Below are 17,975 nucleotides of genomic sequence, written 5' to 3'. Positions count from 1 at the left end.
ACCGGTCATCATAGAATCCACCATAAAATATAGATTTCTACTGTAGAGATATAGACATATAGAATCCAGCAGTAAACAAAAAAGCGTTAAAGCAGAATAAATAACTATGACCAATACATCGTGTCCGAAACGCGTCAAGCGTTCATTTTTGAAAGACTAAATAAATAAATAAATTTCGGACTATCACCTCGTGAGCCGGATCTTCTTTGTTTTGAAAGCATAATAAAGCCCACATAAATGCTTCACAGATAACAGACACATCTCAATATTAATCTCAACACAAACCTTTCAGAAGAGACTGTAAAAAGTAAGCCTTTATGGTAAAATTGGTGCCAAAAAAATCCATTATTGAGGAACAAGAAGAAGAAGAATAGAATTGCTTGGGCCAAGAAACACGAGGAATTGGACCAGTGGATATCTGTACTTTGAACCAATAAGTCAAAGGTTTAGAATTTTGGTTTAAAGGTAATCTGTCTTCAGTATCATCCCCACTAACCTGTTAAATAGTCTTGTAGCTGAAACTGATCAAAACAATACTTACCTTGTCCTGATCCGTCGCTGCGTTCCACAGTTATTCCACTTTTTTTGTGGTTGGCTAATGAGCTGCTTGGGGCATGGGTGAAGCTACGTTTGCTTCCATGGGCATGGTAATGTCACGACTCCGCCCCCATGTGACATCGTGCCCCACCCCCTCAATGTAAGTCTATGGGAGGGGGCGTGAAGGCCGTCACGTACCCTCCCATGGACTTGCATTGGGGGGGCGGAGCGTGACATCAAACGGGGGTGGAGTCGTGACATCAAGTGACATCCCCGTGGTCAGGAGGCATATCACTGAGAGCCTCCTGCGCTTCCTGCAGTGCTTACAGGTGGGTGCTGCATGCTAGATTGAGGGAGTCCCCAAGGGCGGGACCCCCGCGATCAGACATCTTATCCCCTATCCTTTGGATAGGGGATAAGATGTCTAGGGGCCGGAGTACCCCTTTAAAGAGTACATGTGACAATGATCCGGCAGCCGGATATGTGTAAACTGGCCGGCATTCTCATAGTCCGAGACTTGGCTCCACATGACGCGATCAAGAGATGAAAGGGCGAAAGTCCCATGCAAAGTCTATCGTGTCATGTTGGGCCAAGTCTCGGACAATAAGAATGCCAGCCAGTTTACATATATGCAGCCACCGGATCGTCGTGACAGGTACTGATGAAGGGCAAGACCAAATTAAGAAAAACTTTCTGCAGCAAGCATAGGGCACCCTGCTATGAGATGTGAGGGGGATTCTGCAGCCCTTTGGTTCAGAACCAAATAAGCATGTCCACAGAAAAAACTAGAATGAGATTGGGGTCAGAATCAGAGAGCAGCTGTTACACACTGCGCTCCGGCCGGAAGCGCCGGCCAGGAGCGCAGTGTCCCCGTGTCCCCAACCGCCAGGGGGGCCAGGATTCGCATTGCGGGACGCGCCCGCATACGAATCTTGGCCCATCACTCACCTAGTCCTGTTCCTGCAGCTCCCTCCCTCTCTCAGCTCCGGCACGCGCCGAAGCTTTCAAATTTAAAGGTCCAGTATGCCCATAATTAGTAAACGCACCTGACAGCACATTAGAAGTTGTTGCACCTCCCACACCCCCCAGTGCTTATTGCCTAAGAGAAAACGTTCCCATTGTTTTGCCTACCCATGTTTCCTGACCTTCCTGCTACGTTTTTTGACTCCGAACCTTTGCTGCCTGCCTACACCTTCTGCTACGTTGACTACGCCTCTGCCTCATCCTCCGGTTCCTCGCCTTGACCAGTTGCCTGTGTGGTCGAGCCGTGTTGGGGGTAGCGACCTGGGTGTCGCCTGCCGCAGCAAATCCATCCTGCTTTGTGGCGGGCTCAGGTTAAGAACAGCGGCACCTTAGACTCTGCTCCCCGATACGGTCTGAGTCATCAGCCACACAGGTAGAGGATCCACATCCAGTTTCGTGACAGCCCGCATTCAGGTGCATAACAGCAGCATCTGAACCATGTCAGAATCCAATAGAACTAGAAATCTGGTCATTAAAGGAGGTCTTGTTGGGTCCAATACAGAATCCAAAATAGAGGAGTCAGGGAACAGGCAAAGGTCAGGGATTTAGGCAGCAACAGCAAACAGGTAGAACACAAGTGATTACAGAAACTCAAATACCGGGAAGCTTGGGCCAGCAGTCACCTGTTTCTAGTTGATGCCGTCAGATAGCGTGGGGTGCTGGTGTCATGCTTGATTGGCCAAACGTTCCAGCTCCCTGATAAGCCTGATGGGTAACCAGGCGACATTTCGATCACAGAGGCAAGAACCATCGTGGGAGCAAAGAGACAGAGCCACTATTTTTCAGCAATATAGAGAAGTGGATATTTTCTGTGGGCTGGAGTGATTTGCGAGCAATGGCTGTTTTTTAGTCCCAGCTTGTCTCTGGTTCTGTTTTGTGGTAAACAAGTGACAGCAATATGGAGCTAAAAGATTTTTAGTATCCACAAGTATCAGCTTCTAAGAGTAACACCATTTTATAGTAGAGTACTTACGTGAAGGTGTGTCTCAGAGTAGAAGTGCTTTTTCTGTTGTCGTAGATCTTCTCCTCCAACACTTCAGGGGTTTCAGATGATTTTTCCCCCTGGTCAATCAGGAATTCAAAGCTGATAATATTTTTAATTGTTCTATCTTTGGTAAAAGCCAAACATCTGTACATATTATAGTGCCATCCTAAATAATTGACATTATTCAAATATACTGGATTTTCTGGTGAGGGTGTTTCTCCTCTGTAGATGTTCCCATTATATAAATCTACAGTCCACAGCTTTTTATCAGGAGTATAGCCCATAAAGTGAGTGAGCCTTTGCCAGTTTCTTGCTTCAAGCTCAGTGTTTTTCCATGGAACATTTTCATCAGTAGGTGGTGCACCCGAGTAAAGTCTGTCATTTCCCACAGCAAGGAGTGTGCCCTCTTGATTAATGACCAATGCCGCATACGCATTCCAATCCCTACTTCCTATCTTTGTTGCCCGATCATAGAGCCATGGTACATGCTCATTATCTGGTGCAGGACCTTTATACAATTCTCCTTCATTTGTGGTGACATATAATTCTCCATTAGGGTGGAAGAAAATACGTTTACATCTGTTCCAGTCAAATCTTCCAACTCTTTGAGCCACCGCAAACCAATCCACATCTTTCTTGGAAGGCATCGGACCTCTGTACAGGTCTCCACCACGGATACAGAAGAGCTGCCCATCTGGGCTACAGGCTAGTTGACTGATATTGTTAATCTTTCCCAAAAACATTGCTCTCTCCTTATAACGATCTTGAACATCCCGGGGTGGTAAACCAACTTGGACAGAAAAATCCTGAGTCACTGCCAGAAGGAGTGTGGCTAGAACGACATAAGAAATAATATTACTTAGTGCAAAATAAAGCTGATCATATCTGTATTAGATGGTAAGCTTCTATAGTCAGGGCTTTTACAGATTCTCCATGTCTTATATCTCCTCCTTATTCCATTTAGATTGTAAGGATCTATGGTTAGGAGAGTCACTCACCCTCACCTCTTGTAACTCTTCCGTGTTTCCTATAAACTGTTAGCCTTCATAGTTGGAACTTTAAACTTTTGTATATGCTTTTACTTTCTACTGTGGTCAACTCATTCTCTCCCTCTTTTATCTCCCCTGTGGTCAGGACTCTTAGGGTAGGGTCACAAAAAATGGATCTGCCAATGGCCCAACCCTAAATTGTGCCTCCAGCTTCCCCCCCGTGTACAGTGTGCTGCTCCGAGCAGCCACACAAGGACTTGTGAGTCATTGCGCACATGCACAGTGTACCCAAACATCGCGCCCGCTCCGTGATGTCTGTAAGTACAATGCAAGCAGGCATTGCCGCTGCGAGCAGCACACAGGGGGGAACAGCTGGAGGCACAATTTAGGGACGGGCCATCGGCGGATCCATTCCATGCGATCCTAATGGGGAAACTAACAGATGGATCAACAACACTTACCTGAATATACAGGTGGGTGGTGTGGTTGATCCTCTTTAGTGTTCAAGACATATAACCAAAACTTTTATTATGCAAATGAGGTCTGAACTGTGCCAGGGGGAGATATACTGTTGTACAGGCAGTAGTACACAAAATGGCCTTAGATACACTACTGTGGGCAGTATCATACATGCTAGCTTTAGGTACACTGCTGTACAGACAGTATTACACATAAAAGCCTAAGATACACTGCTGTGGGCAGTACACTCAGTATTTTAGAAATACAATCATGTGGATAACGGCAGGCATGTAGACAGTGCTAAGGAGAGGAGGTCACATGGTCATTTTCTCTCATGTCTCCATGACGTGGAGAGAGGAGGAGCATCAGAGAGCTAAAGGTAGGAGATCACATGGTTAGTAGGTGGGGCATTAGAAGTGCAGTTAAGACTTCATTTGCATAATGGTCCATCTCACATGCTTCTTTTTTTATTATGTTTTATTTTCACAATAGGATAGATACTGTTACGCCGAGCACTCCGGGTCCCCGCTCCTCCCCGGAGCGCTCGCAGCGTCCTCTCATTCTCAGCGCCCCGGCCAGACCTGCTGACCGGGTGCGCTGCGATATTACTCCCAGACGGGATGCGACGCGGGATGCGCCCGCTCGCGATGCGCATCCTGGCTCCCGTACCTGACCCGTTCCCCGTCTGTGTTGTCCCGGCGCGCGCGGCCCCGCTCCTTAGGGCGCGCGCGCGCCGGGTCTCTGCAATTTAAAGGGCCACTGCGCCACTGATTGGCGCAGCAGGCCTAATCAGTGTCATCACATGTGCACTCCCTACTTATACCTCACTTCCCCTGCACTCCCTCGCCGGATCTTGTTGCCATTGTGCCAGTGAAAGCGTTTCCTTGTGTGTTCCTAGCCTGTGTTCCAGACCTCCTGCCGTTGCCCCTGACTACGATCCTTGCTGCCTGCCCTGACCTTCTGCTACGTCCGACCTTGCTCTTGTCTACTCCCTTGTACCGCGCTTATCTCAGCAGTCAGAGAGGTTGAGCCGTTGCTGGTGGATACGACCTGGTTGCTACCGCCGCTGCAAGACCATCCCGCTTTGCGGCGGGCTCTGGTGAATACCAGTAGCAACTTAGAACCGGTCCACCAACACGGTCCACGCCAATCCCTCTCTGGCACAGAGGATCCACCTCCAGCCAGCCGAATCGTGACAGTAGATCCGGCCATGGATCCCGCTGAGGTCCCGCTGCCAGTTGTCGCCGACCTCACCACGGTGGTCGCCCAGCAGTCGCAACAGATAGCGCAACAAGGCCACCAGCTGTCTCAACTGACCGTGATGCTACAGCAGCTACTACCACAGCTTCAGCAATCATCTCCTCCGCCAGCTCCTGCACCTCCTCCGCAGCGAGTGGCCGCTTCCAGCCTCCGATTATCCTTGCCGGATAAATTTGATGGGGACTCTAAGTTTTGCCGTGGTTTTCTTTCGCAATGTTCCCTGCATTTGGAGATGATGTCGGACCAGTTTCCAACTGAAAGGTCTAAGGTGGCTTTCGTAGTCAGCCTTCTGTCTGGGAAAGCCCTGTCATGGGCCACACCGCTCAGGGACCGCAATGACCCTGTCACTGCCCTGTACACTCCTTCTTCACGGAGATTCGAAGTGTCTTTGAGGAACCTGCCCGAGCCTCTTCTGCCGAGACTGCCCTGCTGAACCTGGTCCAGGGTAATTCTTCTGTTGGCGAGTACGCCATCCAATTCCGTACTCTTGCCTCCGAATTAGCCTGGAATAACGAGGCCCTCTGCGCGACCTTTAAAAAAGGCCTATCTAGTAACATTAAAGATGTGCTGGCCGCACGAGAAATTCCTGCTAACCTGCATGAACTTATTCATCTTGCCACCCGCATTGACATGCGTTTTTCCGAAAGGCGTCAGGAGCTCCGCCAGGATATGGACTTTGTTCGCACGAGGCGGTTTCTCTCCCCGGCTCCTCTCTCCTCTGGTCCTCTGCAATCCGTTCCTGTGCCTCCCACCGTGGAGGCTATGCAAGTTGACCGGTCTCGCTTGACACCTCAAGAGAGGACACGACGCCGCATGGAGAACCTTTGCCTGTACTGTGCCGGTACCGAACATTTCTTGAAGGATTGTCCTATCCGTCCTCCTCGCCAGGAAAGACGCACGCTGACTCCGCACAAAGGTGAGACAGCTATTGATGTGAACTCTGCTTCTCCACGCCTTACTGTGCCTGTGCGGATGTCTTCTTCTACCTTCTCCTTCTCTGCTATGGCCTTCTTGGATTCCGGATCTGCAGGAAATTTTATTTTGGCCTCTCTCATCAACAGGTTCAACATCCCGGTGACCAGTCTCGCCAGACCCCTCTACATCAACTCTGTTAACAATGAAAGATTGGACTGTACCGTGCGTCAAAGCACGGAACCTCTCTTAATGTGCATCGGACCCCATCACGAAAAAATTGAATTTTTGGTCCTCTCTAACTGCACTTCAGAAATTCTTCTTGGATTACCGTGGCTTCAACGCCATTCCCCAACCCTTGATTGGACCACAGGGGAAATCAAGAACTGGGGTACTTCTTGCCACAAGGACTGTCTTAAACCGGCTCCCAGTACTCTCAGTCGTGACCCTGTTGTTCCCCCGGTATCTGGTCTTCCTAAGGCCTATCTGGACTATGCTGATGTTTTTTGCAAAAAACAAGCAGAGACTTTGCCTCCTCACAGGCCTTATGACTGTCCTATTGACCTCCTCCCGGGTACTACTCCACCCCGGGGCAGAATCTATCCTCTGTCTGCTCCAGAAACCCAAGCCATGTCGGAGTACATCCAGGAGAATTTAAAAAAGGGGTTTATCCGCAAGTCCTCCTCTCCTGCCGAAGCTGGATTTTTTTTTGTCTCCAAAAAAGATGGCTCCCTACGCCCTTGCATTGATTACCGCGGACTTAATAAAATCACGGTAAAAAACCGCTACCCCTTACCTCTTATCTCGGAACTCTTTGACCGCCTACGAGGCGCCTACATCTTTACCAAGCTGGACTTAAGAGGTGCTTATAATCTCATCTGCATCAGGGAGGGGGACGAATGGAAGACTGCATTTAACACCAGAGATGGACACTTTGAGTATCTGGTCATGCCCTTTGGCCTGTGCAACGCCCCTGCCGTCTTCCAAGACTTTGTTAATCAAATTTTTCGTGATCTTCTATATACCTGTGTTGTGGTTTACCTGGACGATATTCTGATTTTTTCTGCCAACTTAGAAGAACACCGCCAGCATGTCCGCATGGTTCTTCAGAGACTTCGGGACAATCAACTTTATGCCAAAATGGAAAAATGTCTCTTTGAATGTCAGTCTCTTCCTTTCCTAGGATACTTAGTCTCTGGCCAGGGACTACAAATGGACCCAGATAAACTATCTGCTGTATTAGATTGACCACGCCCCTCCGGACTCCGTGCTATCCAATGTTTTTTGGGGTTCGCCAATTATTACAGACAATTTATTCCACACTTTTCCACTATTGTGGCTCCTATCGTGGCTCTAACCAAGAAAAATGCCAATCCTAAGTCCTGGTCTCCTCAAGCGGAAGACGCATTTAAACATCTCAAGTCTGCCTTTTCTTCTGCTCCCGTACTCTCCAGACCTGACCCATCTAAACCCTTCTTATTGGAAGTAGACGCCTCCTCAGTGGGAGCTGGAGCAGTTCTTCTACAAAAAAATTCTTCCGGGCATGCTGTTACTTGTGGGGTTTTTTCTAGGACCTTCTCTCCGGCGGAGAAAAAATACTCCATTGGTGATCGAGAACTACTGGCCATAAAATTGGCGCTTGAGGAATGGAGGCACCTGCTGGAGGGATCCAAATATCCAGTTATTATATACACTGATCACAAGAATCTCTCTTATCTCCAGTCTGCCCAACGACTGAACCCTCGCCAGGCTAGGTGGTCGTTGTTCTTTGCCCGTTTTAACTTTGAAATCCATTTTCGCCCTGCTGACAAGAACATTAGGGCCGATGCCCTCTCTCGTTCTTCAGATGCCTCTGAAGTGGAAGCCTCTCCGCAACACATCATTCCTCCGGACTGTCTGATCTCCACTTCTCCAGCTTCCATCAGACAAACTCCTCCAGGGAAGACCTTCGTTTCTCCACGCCAGCGCCTCGGGATTCTCAAGTGGGGACACTCCTCCCACCTCGCAGGCTATGCGGGCATCAAAAAATCCTTTCAACTCATCTCTCGATTTTATTGGTGGCCTACTCTGGAGACTGATGTTGTTGATTTCGTGCGGGCTTGTACTGTCTGTGCACGGGATAAGACTCCTCGCCAGAAGCCTGCTGGTCTCCTTCATCCTCTGCCTGTTCCTGAACAACCTTGGTCACAGATTGGTATGGACTTTATTACGGACTTGCCCTTATCCCTTGGCAACACAGTTGTTTGGGTGGTCGTTGATCGATTCTCCAAGATGGCACTTTTTATCCCTCTTCCTGGCCTTCCTTCAGCACCTCAGTTGGCAAAGCAATTTTTTATACACATTTTTCGCCTTCACGGTTTGCCCACGCATATCGTCTCGGATAGAGGCGTCCAATTTGTGTCTAAATTCTGGAGGCCCCTCTGTAAGCAGCTCAAGATCAAATTAAACTTCTCTTCTTCTTATCATCCCCAATCCAATGGGCAAGTAGAAAGAATTAATCAGGTCCTGGGTGACTATTTACGACATTTTGTTTCCTCCCGCCAGGGTGACTGGGCAGATCTTCTACCATGGGCCGAATTCTCATACAACTTCAGAGTCTCCGAATCTTCTGCTAAATCCCCATTTTTCATGGTGTACGGCCGTCACCCTCTTCCTCCCCTCCCCACTCCCATGCCCTCCGGTTTGCCCGCTGTTGATGAAGTGACTCGAGATCTTTCCACCATATGGAAAGAAACCCAAAATTCTCTTTTACAGGCTTCATCCCGGATGAAAAAATTTGCTGATAAAAAGAGAAGAACTCCCCCCATTTTTGCTCCCGGAGACAAGGTATGGCTCTCCGCTAAGTATGTCCGCTTTCGTGTCCCCAGTTATAAACTGGGACCACGCTATCTTGGTCCTTTCAAAATCTTGTGCCAGATCAACCCTGTCTCTTACAAACTCCTTCTTCCTCCTTCTCTCCGTATTCCCAATGCCTTCCATGTCTCTTCCACCACTTCCACCACTCATCCTTAACCGCTTCTCTCCCAAAGTTGTTTCTCCCACTCCTGTTTCCGGTTCGTCTGACGTCTTCTCGGTGAAGGAGATTCTAGCATCCAAGACAGTCAGAGGTAAAATATTCTTCTTGGTTGACTGGGAGAATTGTGGCCCAGAGGAGAGATCTTGGGAATCTGATGACAACATCCTAGACAAAAGTCTTATCCTCAGGTTCTCAGGCTCCAAGAAGAGGGGGAGACCCAAGGGGGGGGGGTACTGTTACGCCGAGCGCTCCGGGTCCCCGCTCCTCCCCATGAGCGCTCGCAGCGTCCTCTCATTCCCTACTTATACCTCACTTCCCCTGCACTCCCTCGCCGGATCTTGTTGCCATTGTGCCAGTGAAAGCGTTTCCTTGTGTGTTCCTAGCCTGTGTTCCAGACCTCCTGCCGTTGCCCCTGACTACGATCCTTGCTGCCTGCCCTGCCTTCTGCTACGTCCGACCTTGCTCTTGTCTACTCCCTTGTACCGCGCTTATCTCAGCAGTCAGAGAGGTTGAGCCGTTGCTGGTGGATACGACCTGGTTGATACCGCCCCTGCAAGACCATCCCGCTTTGCGGCTGGCTCTGGTGAATACCAGTAGCAACTTAGAACCGGTCCACCAACACGGTCCACGCCAATCCCTCTCTGGCACAGAGGATCCACCTCCAGCCAGCCGAATCGTGACAGATACATTGTTTATCTGAGTAATGTCTACACCCAATTACATTCCATTTTACAACCACATTACCAGAAACTTGATGGTTTCTGTAAAATAATAATTTTGGACATTGCTTCTGATCACCCCTAAACATATAAAGGTTTCTAACAAGTCCATCTTTCCTTCCTGTAAAGATATACAAACATAATTCAGGTTTACCTTATTCTACACTCATTACCCCAAAATGAAGTGATAACAGAATGTTACAAATCTTTGCAAGTTTCTTAAAAAGGAAAACTAGAGTATTCATACACTTTAACCAAAACTTAGTTGAAGGACCTTTGGCAATAAATACAACATCCACACTTCTCAGGGATAAGGCTGCAAGGTTTATACCTGCATTTGGGAATCTTCCTCTCAGGCTCTGTCAGGTTGGATTGAGACGATCGGTGTAACCGATTTTAAGGTCGCTACAGAGATGCCCCATTTGGTTTGGGCTCTGGCTGGGCCACTCAAGTACATTCACAGAGTTATCCCTAAGCTGCTGCCGTGTTGTCTTGTCTGTGTGCTTAGGGTCATTGGCTCTGGATTAGGTTTTAATTAAGAATATTACTCGATTCAGACCAGTCTCCCATCTCCCAGCAACTGAACAACCAACCCCCCCCCCTCCACACACACACACACAGCATGGCATGATGCTGCCTCCACCATGATCACTGTAGGGATGGTATTGGGCAGGTGATGGGCAGTGCCTGGTTTCCTCCAGACATGATGCTGCCTCCACCATGATCACTTTAGGGATGGTATTGGGCAGGTGATGGGCAGTGTCTGGTTTCCTCCAGACATGATGCTGCCTCCACCATGATCACTGTAGGGATGGTATTGGGCAGGTGATGGGCAGTGTCTGGTTTCCTCCAGACATGATGCTGCCCCCACCATGATCACTGTAGGGATGGTATTGGGCAGGTGATAGGCAGTGCCTGGTTTCCTCCAGACATGATGCTGCCCCCACCATGATCACTTTAGGGATAGTATTGGGCAGATGATGGGCAGTACCTGGTTATCCCAGACATGATGCTGCCCCCACCATGATCACTGTAGGGATGGTATTGGGCAGGTGATGGGCAGTACCTGGTTTCCTCGAGACATGATGCTGCCTCCACCATGATCACTGTAGGGATGGTATTGGGAAGGTGATGGACAGTGCCTGGTTTCCTCCAGAAATGATGCTGCCCCCACCATGATCACTGTAGGGATGGTATTGGGCAGGTGATGGGCAGTGCCTGGTTTCCCCCAGACATGATGCTGCCCCCACCATGATCACTGTAGGGATGGTATTGGGCAGGTGATGGCCAGTGCCTGGTTTCCCCCAGACATGATGCTGCCCCCACCATGATCACTGTAGGGATGGTATTGGGCAGGTGATTATGGTCCTTTGAGTGCAGATTGATGGAGGAAAACTTGATTTTATTTTACCACAAGTAGCAGCATAACAAAATGTGAAAAAAGTAGAAAAGTCTAGACAGGTCTAGTTCAGTATAGAGAAGGAGGAATTATGGAGTGATTAGATATTTTGTGAATATATTGATGAATATTCGTTCTATGTTCGCAAAATTCGCATATTCGCTATGTTCATTCCCTTTTTTTCATGCGACAATTTGTAATGAAATTCGCTTGGTGTGCATGCGCGATTATATCTTTCACCTAAAAGAAGGGAGAGATCAGTGTCCCCTGGAAGTGCCGATATTCAAAATATTCGTGCTCCACACCGAGTAACAGTAAATAATATTGGAGCCTTCTTTGGACCACAAGCTGGAAGCAGGGAGGGATGAGATCCCCTTTTTTTTTTTTTACACAGTACACATCATTGTTGCGATGTGTACTGTGAAGAAAAAAAAACGAATATTCGTATATATATATATATATATATATATATATATCTATATATATATATATATATAGCCCTATATTCTAAATATTCACGAAGTCGCGAAGTGCCGATATTCGTGGTAAAAATTCGCATTTCGAATATTCGCGCTCAACACTAGTAGTGATGGGCACCATTGATAATTTTTGTGTGATTTTGTTTTCAGAACATTCAACTATGTAAAGACGAAAGTATTTCCTACGATTAGTTCATTCATTCAAATCTAGGATGTGTTATCTTAGTGTTCCCTTAATTTTTTTGAGCAGTGTGTAATAAAGCATCTAACTATTAGCTATAGTGCAGAGAACTTCTATATCAGCTGTGCTGTCTTGCTGGGACGCCCCATCTACTCACCCCTCCCTTTTTACTCCTCCCCCCTCCCTTCCCTAGTGTCAGCATGGACCACATTATTTTAAGGAGAGGGATAGTTTTACAGCTCATTAGCCTTATGGCTAATGGTCTGTGCCTCTCCTGTCTGCTGACATATACTGTTATGACTAAGAACGGGACTCCTGGATGCCTTATCTAATCAGTCATGAAGCTAATGAACTTCAAAACCACCCCATCCTTCACTATACTGTTTTCCTCACTGACACCAGGGAAAGAGAGGGGGGTGATGGGAAAGGGTTCAGGGACATGGTCTCTGTGTGATGTGATGCCATAGCTTACAAGAAGACAGCTCAGCTGACAGTATAGCTAATAACATCATATTAGTAAGTTGTTTTATTATACATTTTGACACCATACACAGGTTGTTTCTTTTACCAAACAACCCCTTTAACTTAACTACCAATAGGACTACATATGAAAATAAAAACTATATAAATATATAAATCAAAAAAACAAAGTCAATGAGTGCCTGTATACTGTAATAGCAGGATGTACACAAACTGTGGTAGCATGCCCAAATGAGGCTAAATTGACAGTGGCCCCCGTACCCAAAATTATAAAACAAATAAAAAATAAAAATAAAAATGTTTTTTTGTTTTGTCTATTGCATATTGCTATTATAGTATAATTTATGCCTTTTAGCATTATATTTTCCTTTTATATACCTCACCTTATCATGTTTTTGGATATTTTACATATACATTTATTATCACTAGTATGGTGCTATGAGATCTGTATTCATTGTATTGGATGTGTGGCCTATTAGTTGGTGATGTTGTAATGGATTTCTGAGCAGTATTCCCATAAGTCCACCTACAGCAGTCTGGGGTTGCAAGAGCTTGGCACTGGGGAGCTACAGCTTATTGAGGGAACAATGAATGCCAACAGGTACTGTGACCCCTTCCCTGATAAAAAAATAAAATAAATTCCCCATAAAACATTTTTTTAATCAAAAATAAACATAAACATATGTGCTATCGCTGTGTGCGTGAATGTCCGAACTATAAAAATATAAAGATAATTAAAACACGTGGTCAATAGTGTATCCGTAAAAAAAAAACACCAAAGTCCAAAATTGCATATTGGTCCCTGTGTATACCCTGAGGCTAAGTTTCCAGTTTCCAGAAATGTATTTGTGGTGTCCAGGTACCATATCCTATCCGGTACCTTTTATTGTGGGTCCCCATAGCCAGAGTCCCTAGGATGTTGGGGTTCCAATTGTTTAGTTCACCCTTAGTCACCTCTCATCCAGTTGGTAGTTGTCCAGTAACCATTTAGGATTTGAATGTATAGGATTGTATAAATGTAAATAAATAGTTAATTACCTGGCCATAGCGCAGCAGGACCTGCGGGTCACGTGGTCAGGAGAACTCTATGGTATTTCTGCTTAAGGACCTTTGGAGGTCCCTGTGACATAGTTGATCCCATCACCCTGTGTAACAGTGAGTGACGGATGTTCGGACCAATCAGATTAGCCCTGCCCTCTGCCCATATAAGGGAACGGCGGCCATGTTCTCGCTCTCTTGTTCCTGGCTGCCAAGCAAGCGGCGGCCATGTTGTTCCTGGCTGCCAAGCAAGAAGCATCTGCGCTGCTGAGATCAGTGAGTCAAGGCCTGAGCCTTGCGGCGATGGCCAATAACTTCTAATTTCTGAGTGTATCAATCCCCACGCACTCTACAGGATCACCGGACCTTATCTATCCCCTAAATTCAGATGGATCTGCAATAACTACCCTAAATTTAGAGACTTTTAAGTCTTTAACCAGATCATTCAAGGTCCCCAACAATTGTCAGTCATTGCGATAGATATAGAGACTGTTTACCTGAGACTGTCATTGTTCATTGGATGTACTGCAAGCACTTAAGTAAAGTTTGTTTAAGTTCAAGTTCAACTACCTTGTGGACCTTCAGCCATTTTATTACATGCACCTGTCGTTTCTGGGAAGGGCGGCGATAGGCCGGAGAATTACCTCAGTACACTAGCCCTCAGCCTGGCGTCACGAACTATAGGGTTAACATTAACCTATCATTTACCGAAACAATACCCCCACTACCAACACCCCCCAAGGACTACCACATATTCAAAAGGAATAGGACATATAAAGGAAGGACTTACACTTCTCCTCCCTTATGAATCCACTTCTGACTTTGGCTCAAAAACTTCAGTGGCAGTTTCCAAAAAACTGCCCCAAAAAAAACCAAGTAGAAACTTAGCCTAAATTTTTTTATAAAAAGCGATCAAAAAGTCCCATTAAAACAAAAATGGTACCGATAAAGACTAGAGATCATGGTGCAAAAAGTGCGCCCTCGTATATGCATACAGAAAAATAAAAAAGTTTTAGGGGTCAGAAGATGACTAATTTATGTGCAAAAAGTTATAATTTTTAAAGTAAAACAAAATCAAACCTATATAAGTAGGGTATCATTTTAATCATATGGGCCTACAGAATAAAGATAAGGTTTCATTTTTACAGAAAAATGCGCTGCGTAGAAATGAAAGCCTCCAAAAATTACAAAATGGCAAATATTTTTTTTGTTTCCCCATAGATTGGGTGGTAAAATGATTGCTGTCATTACAAAGTGAAATTGGTAGCGCAAAAAACAAGCCCTCATATGGGTACAAGCCCTCAGAGATCGAAAACTGAAAACGTTATGATTTTTTAGAAGTTGAGGAGGAAAAAACAAAAGTGCAAAAATTTGAAAACTCTAAGTCCTTAAAGGGGTACTCCGCCCCTAGACATCTTATCCCCTATCCAAAGGATATGGGATAAGATGTCAGATTGCCGGGGTCCCCCTGCTGGGGACCCCCGGGATCTCGGCTGTGGCACCCCGCTATCATTACTGCACAGAGCAGACTCGCTCCGTGCGCAATGACGGGCAATACAGGGGTCAAAGCATCGTGATGTCATGGCCCCGCCCCCTCGTGACTTAATGGCCAGCTCCCTCAATACCCGCCCCCTCCCATAGACTTGCATTAAGGGGGCTGGCAGTGACATCACGAGGGGCGGAGCCGTGATGTCACGATGCTCCAGCCCCTTTATCGCTGGTCGTTATGCATGGAGCGAGTCTGCTCTGTGCAGTAATGATAGTGGGGTGCCGCAGCCGAGATCCCGGAGGTCCCCAGCAGCGGTCCTTTGGATAGGGGATAAGATGTCTAGGGGCGGAGTACCCCTTTAAGGGGATATATAGGACTCACTTGTGGGGTTGTGGGATATACTGTATGCTGTACGTGTACGGCATGTGTCACCAAGAAGTTAATAACTAAAAATATATTACATTACATCACATAATATATTATATTAAATATACCAGCAGCCTCACTTTTAAAAAGCTGATAGGTTCCCTTTAAAAATAACTTTTTTATGGACAAAAATAACTAAATTAGGAATTTTAAATCTACTCTGACTTGACCCTCATTGAGAACATTTTGTGGCCTTTTATGTACAAAAGAAATTCTTGCCCGCCTAATGTTAAAGACAGAAAAAAAATTATAGTATAGAAAGAAATGGGTCCATACATGGGTACATGTAGAGATGGGTTTATAGAGAGTTGGACATGTGTAAATACGGATAAAGATGGAGACTGGCATACAAGGAGACATATTGATTGCGATAAATTTAAAAAAATTAATTTCACAGATTTCTTAAGAATGTCATACATGTCCTAAGCCTCTCTACTATCCCCAAAATCCCTGGACATGACCCTTCATAAGAAATTCATAGATGCCAAACAGTCTGTAATAGCAATAACTACAACAAAGAAGATGCAAGGGAATGAGAGAAGCAGGAGGATAAGATTAAAGTGGAAAAAGCGCAACAACTAACATAGTGACAAGAAAAACAAAAAGATTAAGAAAGAAAGATACATAGATTAAAGGGGTATTCCAGGGAAAAAACTTATATATATATATATATATATATATATATATATATATATATATATATATATATATATCTCAACTGCTCTCTGCTGACATCTCTGCTTGTCTCAGGAACTGCACAGAGTAGAAGAGGTTTGCTATGGGGATTTGCTTCTACTCTGTCCATGTGTCATCAGACAGCACTTAGACAGAAAAGAACAACTCAACTTCAGCGGCTCATAAATATTGAAAGGATTAAGATTTTTTAATAGAAGTCATTTACAAATCTGTTGAACTTTCTGGAGCCAGTTGATAAATAGAATTTTTTTTCCTGGATATCCCATTTAATAAGGAAAGGTGATTGAAAAAGAACATAATGAAGGAAGATGTGAAAGGAGTTGTTGGGGCAGGGGGGTTTTTATAAAATGTAGCCTGGGCTACAGTAAAGATAACAAAGTTAACATAGATTCACACTACCGCTATGCTTCCACCCGTTCAGGGTGCGGTCATATATATATATATATTTTATTTTTTTTATTTTTTAACTGAACAAATCTTGAATGGGTCAAAGCACAACTGACACTGCATGATCCCATTTACTTGAATGGGGTCCATCAGGTGGCCAATATTTTACATGAGAAACAAATTAGGACATGGAAAATAGGAGAATATTTTTCTTTACTCAACTTACCCAGCCTGATCCCCCAACGCTGGCAGTTTCTAGAACCTATAAAGCCTACAGCATTACCCTTTTTTACTAGGATATGAGAGTAGGATATAGAGTCAACTGGTGGCAGAAAGTTAAACAGATTTGTAAATTACTTCTATGGAAAAAATTCTTAATCCTTCCAGTACTTATTAGCAGCTGTATTTAACAGAGGAAATTATTTTCTTTTCGGATTTCTTTTCTGTCACGAGCACAGCGCTCTCTACTGACACCTCTGCTAAAGTCAGGAACTGTCCAGAGCAGGAGAAAAACCCCATAGCAAACCTATGCTGCTCTGGACAGTTCCTGACATGAACAGAGGTGTCGGCAGAGAGCACTGTGGTGGTGACAGAAAAGAACAATAAATTAGGCAATATAAAGATAATAAATATAAGAAAAAGTATTAAAAAGAAATTAGGGGATATAATGATAAGAAATTTAATAAAAAGTATTAAAAATAAATTAGGAGATATAAAGATAATAAATATAATAAGTATTAAAAAGAAATTAGGGGATATAAAGATAATAAATATAATAAAAAATATTAAAAAGAAATTGGGGCATATAAAGATAATAAATATAATAAAAAGTGTTAAAAAGAAATTAGGGGATATAAAGATAATAAATATAATAAAAAGCATTAAAAAGAAATTAGGGGATATAAAGATAATAAATATAATAAAAAGTATTAAAAAGAAATTAGGGGATATAAAGATAATAAATATAATAAAAAGTATTAAAAAGAAATTAGGGGATATAAAGATAATAAATATAATAAAAAGTATTAAAAAGAAATTAGGGGATATAAAGATAATAAATATAATAAAAAGTATTAAAAAGAAATTAAATAAATAAAATTGTGACCTGTGAGGTCAGTAGAGATCACTTACCTGTATCTGTCATGGTTGGATCTTACACTGGATCTGGCTACACTTTGTGAGAGGATTGCAGGTCACTGAGGAGGATTCTGCTGCGGACTCTTATATGTTCCTCATGTAGACATTATGGTAATCTTCATTGATCATGGTGACCGTCCCTGGTTCCCTTTTCCCTCTAGCACTCCATCATGTGTCTTCATCTCTGTTTGCCTATGATATTTTTAGGTTTATCCCTCTTCCCTCTAGCACTCCATCATGTGTCTTCATCTCTGTTTGCCTATGATATTTTAAGCTTTATTATGTTGACTTTCTAACTTCTCTTCTATGACTTGGATACGGTGAAATGCTCTTATATGTATTTTGTATCAGTCTTCTCCAGAT

General features: G+C 44.7%; 1 protein-coding gene across 1 annotated transcript in view; it reads right to left on the bottom strand.

Moving 5' to 3' along the window:
- LOC130312810 (uncharacterized) overlaps positions 1 to 17,619 on the bottom strand; it is a 28,582-nt gene extending 10,963 nt beyond the window's left edge. The window contains exons 1-3 of the mRNA XM_056552607.1: positions 17,607 to 17,619; positions 9,926 to 10,021; positions 2,534 to 3,377 (exon numbers count right to left, since the gene is read on the bottom strand). Coding sequence (XP_056408582.1) covers positions 2,534 to 3,377; positions 9,926 to 10,021; positions 17,607 to 17,619 — 953 coding nt within the window. The remainder of the gene's footprint in view (positions 1 to 2,533; positions 3,378 to 9,925; positions 10,022 to 17,606) is intronic.
- Between the last annotated feature and the right edge of the window lie 356 nt (positions 17,620 to 17,975).

The sequence above is a fragment of the Hyla sarda genome, chromosome 1, assembly GCF_029499605.1.
Source record: "Hyla sarda isolate aHylSar1 chromosome 1, aHylSar1.hap1, whole genome shotgun sequence".
Lineage (NCBI taxonomy): Eukaryota > Metazoa > Chordata > Amphibia > Anura > Hylidae > Hyla > Hyla sarda.
The sequence above is the reverse complement of the archived record's forward strand: the minus strand, read 5'-3'. Positions and strand labels throughout refer to the sequence as shown.